This window comes from Pinus tabuliformis, chromosome 3_2 (assembly GCF_031772625.1).
Source record: "Pinus tabuliformis cultivar Carrire ecotype Pingquan chromosome 3_2, CPIR1, whole genome shotgun sequence".
In the NCBI taxonomy this organism is placed as follows: domain Eukaryota; kingdom Viridiplantae; phylum Streptophyta; class Pinopsida; order Pinales; family Pinaceae; genus Pinus; species Pinus tabuliformis.
The window spans coordinates 708,195,481-708,202,014 of record NC_142302.1 but is presented as its reverse complement, the minus strand read 5'-3'; the positions used below and the strand labels follow the sequence as shown (position 1 = coordinate 708,202,014).

Here is a 6,534-nt window from a genome sequence, read left to right as displayed (position 1 = left end):
GAATGAAGTAATGGAAGTAGACATAAATAAAGGGGACGACCCAACAATAGAAGAGGAAATTCTGAGAAACCTACTGGATAAGTAGAGAAACCTGGACGAGTGGTTTATCCCAGAAGAAGATAAAAAATTATACAAAGAAATATTCCAAAAATACAAAGAAAAACGGGAACACGGAACTACAGGGATGAATGAACAGCTAGGAACACAACATGATAATAGTCAGGAACATCAAAACAAAGGGAAAGGAGGGAAAAAATGAGGACGAAAGAACCTACAAGAATCTATTCAAGTAATGGGAGAAATGCTAGTCAATACAGGAAGAGTAGTGCCACTTTCAACGGTCTTCCAATAAACAACCCAACCTTCCCAATGATTATTACATCATGGAATATAAGAGGGCTTAACAGCAAGGGTAAGCAAAGGTACCTGGCAGAGAGGATCGAAAAAGAAAAACCTCAAATTTTGTTGCTTCAAGAAACAAAAATAATGGGGGAAAAAATGGAGGAAATTCTTAAAAAAATTAAGCCCTCTTATGAAGTATGACATTAGATTCAAAAGGGAGTGTGGGGGGTATTTCAATCTTGTGGAATCGAGCAGAAGTAATGATTGACTTCTGGATAGGAATGAGAAGGATTCTCTTAGGGAGATTCAGAATGGTAGGACATAAAGACTGGTTCCTTGTATCAGCGGTGTATGGTCCTCACATACCGATAGAGAGAGAGGCCTTCCTAACACAGTTTCTTAGACTGGGCAACCTGCACACAGAAAAACTGTGGGTGATAGCAGGAGATTTTAATATGATCACAACCACAACGGAAAAGAAAGGAGGACTGCAACGGGAGGATGCAAATATGGAGAGATTTAGGGAAACCCAGACAACCCTACATTTGATTGATATAAACACTATCAATGGAAAATACACCTGGAATAATAGAAGAGGAGGCAACAGGCAGATAGCCTCCAGATTGGACAGGTTCTTAGCAACAGAACACTTCCTTGGGAAAGATATATTCTATGAAGCAATGATCTTACCATGCCAAGGATCAGACCACTGGCCAATAAAACTTGAAATTGCCATGAACAATCAAAACCAGCACAAACCTTTCAGGTTTGAAGCCTTCTGGCTAAGAGACCCAACACTCATAGAAAAGATGGAAAACTGGTGGCAGAACAGTGAAGAGGAAATACAAGGCAAGAATAAGATGCACACGCTCCAATTGAGACTTAAGGAGCTGAAAAGCAAACTCAAGACTTGGAATAAAGAAGAATTTGGCAACATACATAAGGACACGGAACAACTCCAAATAACAATGAAAAGGATACAACAAAAAATAATAGAACAAGGGAGAACAGAGGAGCCTGCGCAGGAAGAAGGAGGGGTTCTAATTAGATTAGAGGAAAGAAGAAAACAGGAGGAAATCCTATGGCATCAAAAGTCAAGGGTACAATGGTTAAAAGAGGGAGAACGGAACACAAAATTCTTCCATAGAGTGATGTAGCAACATAGGCAGTAGAATAGAATTTTCTCCCTAAAAAACAAAGAAGGTAACAGGGTAATCCAGAAAGAGAAAATGGAAAATCTCCTAATTCAACATTTCAAGGGCATACTGACAGAGCCGCAAAGTAACAGAGAAGAGGAGATAGCAAAGATAGTTCAATACATCACAAAAAAGGTAAACAAGGAACAAAACCTGGCTCTCCTAATGGTAATTACCGAGAAAGAGGTAGGGGAATTAGTAAAGATAATGGCTAAAAATAAAGCACCTAGCCCGGATGGATTTACAACAAAATTCTTTCAAGCAACATGGAGTTTTATGAAAAAAGATATTGTTAGCACTGTAGAAGAATCAAGAAGCAGTAAAAGAATGCATCTAGCATGGAATGCCACCTTTCTGGCATTAATACCAAAAGTAGAGCAGGTTGAAGAACCTCATAGCTTTAGACAAATAGCTCTTTGTAATGTAATCTATAAAATTCTAGCTACCATAATGGTAAAAAGATTACAACCTCTACTCCCAGAATTGATAGCAAAAGAACAAACAGGGTTTGTGAAAGGGAGACAGATCGTGGATGGGATTGTTGTTGCTCAAGAGGTGATTCACTCCTTAAAGAAGACGGGAAATAAAGGAATGATGGTTAAACTTGACTTAGCAAAAGCCTATGATAAACTCAGCTGGCAATATCTTCAAAAAATTCTACAAGCCTATGGATTTGACGATAGATGGATAGCATGGATAATGTCCATGATATCCACACCAAGCATGTCAATCCTGCTCAATGGGACCCCTACAGACACCTTTAAACCTTCCCGCGGCCTAAGACAGGGAGATCCACTTTCACCGTTCCTGTTCATTTTAGCAGTGGATGGTTTAGGTAAATTAATCAACGCAAGAGTAAGCAGAGGGGAGTTCAAAGGACTGAGATTATGGGGGGATGACTTAACCATTACACATCAACAATTCGTGGATGATGTAATGATGTATAGTCAAGCAAATCTCAAGGAAGCAAAAAAACTAGGGGAGATCCTTACAGAATTCACAAAAGCATCAGGAACAGAGGTGAATAAGGAGAAAACTGAAATATTCTTCTTTAACATGCCAAGGGTGAGCCAAGCCTTCCTAGCAAGAATAATGGGGTTCAAAATTGGACAGTTTCCAACAAAATACTTAGGAGTACAATTGAGTGATCAATAGAACAGAATAGTGAATTGGAAAGGATTGCTAGGGAAAATTCAAAAAAGAATGGACAATTGGATGCTCAGAATGCTCAACACCCCAAGCCACCTTATACTCTTGAAGTCTTTTCTTCAAGCTATGCCAGTCTATCAGATGGCTAGTCAAGTGATCCCTAAAACCATATGCCAGAAAATGGTGCAAATCTTCAAAAAATTTTTGTGGCAAGGGTCAAACAAATCAAAAAAATGGGCTTTACTTTCATGGACATGGTTAAGCAAGTCTGTCACAGAGGGAGGTCTAGGACTAAGAGACCCCTACATATTAAACCAAGTCACGGGGGAAAAATTATGGTGGAGGTGGGTTCAAGGAGGGAATGACCTATGGAAACTGCTTTGGGAAAAGAAATATGAGATAGCAAGGACTTTGGAAGGTAAACTCCGAACAATATCAAAAAGGAAAGGCTCAGCCATTTGGAACCTGGCAAGTCTGAATAGAGCCTTGATAAGAGACAACAACTTTTGGGAAATTTGAGAAGGGGATAAAGCATACTTTTGGCAGGAGGCGTGGCAACAGAGAGGAATCCTAATCCAGGAACCTCAGCTCCAAGAAATCCAACAGTACACAACCCAAATAGTGGAAGATGCAGTAAGAAACTATTGGGTAGTGGAATAAAATAGTTACTGGAGAAAATGGAAGATGAAGAGTGACTGGCCCGAAGCCCCAGAAACTAATTAATGGATAATTTATCAAAAAGAATTGGCAACTAGGAAAATTGCAATTAAAGAAGGATCAGATATAATAAGATGGGGTAAACACATAAAAGGCATGTTTACAATCTTAGAAGGTTACCATATAAAGGCAGGAGGAGTTGGAAACTCAGACATAAAAAAATGGAAAAGAATATGGCAGTTAAAAACTTGGCCAAAAGTGGCGTTTTTTACCTGGACAATGCTGCATGGGCGCGCCTTGACTTGGGACCAATTAAGAAGGAAAGGGACGCATGGGCCCTCGCGATGTGCATTGTGCCAAAACCAAGAAGAAACCATGGAGCACGTCACAAACTCCTGCAGTGTAAGTAACAACCTGTGGCAAAACCACCAACAACTATTCGAGATTACAGATAGGAATATAGGAAGCATAAAAACAACAATTGAGCAGTGGAGCAGCAAGCCATACCGCAACACAATCCTGAACCATGCCTGGAATCTGTCAATTGGGTTTCTCCTGTGGAACCTTTGGAAGGCACGAAACAGGGTAATATTCAACGAAGATAAAAAAGACAAAGGGGAAATATGGAACCAAATCATGAAAAACATAAGAGAAACAATAATTCTGGAAAACTGGAAAGAGGACGACTGGAAGACGGAAGGAACGGAGACCAGCATTATGAACCGACTGGAAATCAAAGTAAAAAACACAAACAGGATAGGGAAGGAACATGATGCAGGTAAGGCAAGAGCCGAAGAAAGATATAGGAACCCACCACAAGGGTTCATAAAACTAAATTTTGATGGGGCGGCCAAAGGCAACCCAAGGGAGGCTGGCATAGGAGGGATATTTAGAGACGAGGAAAGGAAGGTCAAATGGGCATATGCAATGGAATATGGCATCACCATGAACAACGAAGCAGAATACCATGCACTAAACAGGGGACTAGAGATAGCGATAAGAGAAGGGCCAAAGACTGTAGATAGCAGGTGACTCCATGGTGGTAATAGAAATAATGAAACAACTACAGCAGGGAACAAGAACTTAAAAGCTGAGCAAAAGCTAGAGGATGGCTTGGGTAATAACAGAATTACAACAACAAATACAAAAGCTTGCATACACCATACTGTCCCATGTGAAAAGGAAAGGAAATGCCCCAGCAGACCTCCTTGCGAATTGGAGATGCCAAAATAGATAGCAACAACTAGACACGGGAGGGGAAGAGTTTAGTCAGAATGAGTAAATGAAACAAATGATACAAGCAATCGAAGAAGATAGGCGGAATAGCAAGCATATAACAAATTCGATTGATGCTGATGGGAGGGAAGAAGGACGCGGGCAGGTGCAGGCAAGATAGAATAGATCATCCACGGAACAGCAAAAGACGGATGAAAGGATAGAGATGAATCAGATGACGGAAGAGGGAAGAGAAAGGACAGACCCGAGAAGAGTGTGGGCAGAAATGGAAAGGGGTGGAAGACGGGAGGGCAAGACATCAAGACCGAGAAGGGGCAACAAGTGGATTCCAAATGACAGCGTAGAGTTAGTAAACAGATGACAAGAGTAGCTAGGAGATGAAAGCCATTAATGAAGAACGGAGGACAAGACAGATGGGCAGCATCCCAAGGAAAGTGGGAAGGAAGGCAAGCCAACAAAGGAAGGAAAAGTGGACAATTGGTGATAGAATTAAGACAGGAGAATGTTAAAGGAGTAGAGTCAAAGGGAAACCATGCATTTTGCATGTGGACGCGAAAGAAGGAAGGTGGCGAGAGAGAATGCTCAGATCACAAATGAAAGCTGCAGGAGATAGAACAGTGCAACCAGGTAGACGGGTATGTAAAATTTCCCTCTCCATCCTTCGAAATAATATTTAGTTTGAAGTATAGAGTAGGCCTGAAGATAGATAGGGATGATCCTCAGAATCTCAGAAGCAAGTATAGAGATAAGGTAGTTTGGGACAGGGAAGAATCCTTGGGGGCTATGGCCGGGAAGGGCGAGCATAAAAGTAATGTGAGGAGGAGAAAGGAAATGGAGGACCCAACCATCCATGACCCCTGTAACAGAATTGATGCGTCGGGAAATTCCAGCCCAGAGACTCAGCCTATTGAGGTGAACCCTGTCAGGAGGGAAAGGAAAGCCCAGAAAAATCGAGGGAGGAAGCAAGAGCACCTCATAGGGAGAGGAGAAACTGAAGAAAATCGTGAGGGTGTCTCTGGACTAGAGAAATCCAAACCTGGGAAAGGGGTAGGCAAGCCTAGGAGAGAAAGGAGTGACCTTGAAAGAAAGGTGGAGCACTCAACCCAGGAAAAGAACTCTAACTTTCATAGTGCAAGTCAAAGTGATGGGGGCCCGGAACCTGAAAGAATTAGAGAGGCCTCAACACTGCATCAAAGAGAAAGAAACTGCAAAAGTAGAACCATGATGGGGGGGGGGGGGTAGAAATACCCCATTCAAATATATAACTCCAATGGCCAAAACTGACAATTGTGTTTACTATGTGATAGGTCTGACCATCGGTAAGGGTGCAACTGCAACCCAGACAGAGAATTCTAAGGATAAGAGTACCAAGGCGCAGACAAGAAGAAACATGGCACCCAGGCGCAACAAGAGGAATGTTAGAAAAGAAGAAGGAACGAGCAACACAGGGAAGAAAAAAGGAATGACACTGTATGACGAGCAGACGAAGAGAATAATTGACGCCTACATGGAGGAAAATCCGAAGGAGGTCAGAGACCAAATTTGGGGCTGGGAAAGAGATCTGAGAAATAACCTAAGATGTAGAGACTTCCCTATGGATGAGTGGGAAGAAATGCTGCAGGACCCGGGTACGACAAATGGCCAGCAATCTCTCTTTAACAAGACTCTGCAACAATATTGGATAATGAAATACATTGTAGCCCGAGCCATGACCCTGCACCAGGAACACATGGAAGGGGAAGTGCTGAACAAGAAGGAAAGAAACAAGGAACCAGACCCAGTATGGGGGGAAATTATGAAAGAACTGGCGACAATTCAGATACAAACTTACAGGAATAATCTAGCTTTGGGTCGAATTGAGCAGACCCTGTCGGAGATAAAATGGAAAATGTTCCAGCAGGGACGAGAGCTCCCAGGCCCAGGGGTGAAGTCGTAGAACTCTGGAGGGAAGGTG

At 42.0% G+C, this 6,534-nt stretch overlaps 1 protein-coding gene across 1 annotated transcript; it reads left to right on the top strand.

The window, feature by feature from the left end:
* Positions 1 to 3,719: 3,719 nt before the first annotated feature.
* LOC149182612 (uncharacterized) lies at positions 3,720 to 4,376 on the top strand. The gene has a single exon (XM_089414611.1). The coding sequence runs from the start codon at positions 3,720 to 3,722 to the stop codon at positions 4,374 to 4,376; it is 657 nt and encodes a 218-aa protein (XP_089270737.1).
* Positions 4,377 to 6,534: the final 2,158 nt, after the last annotated feature.

Bases quoted from the DNA above. Each gene is read 5' to 3' on its own strand.
- LOC149182612 (XM_089414611.1), top strand. From the start codon at position 3,720: ATGGAGCACGTCACAAACTCCTGCAGTGTAAGTAACAACCTGTGGCAA.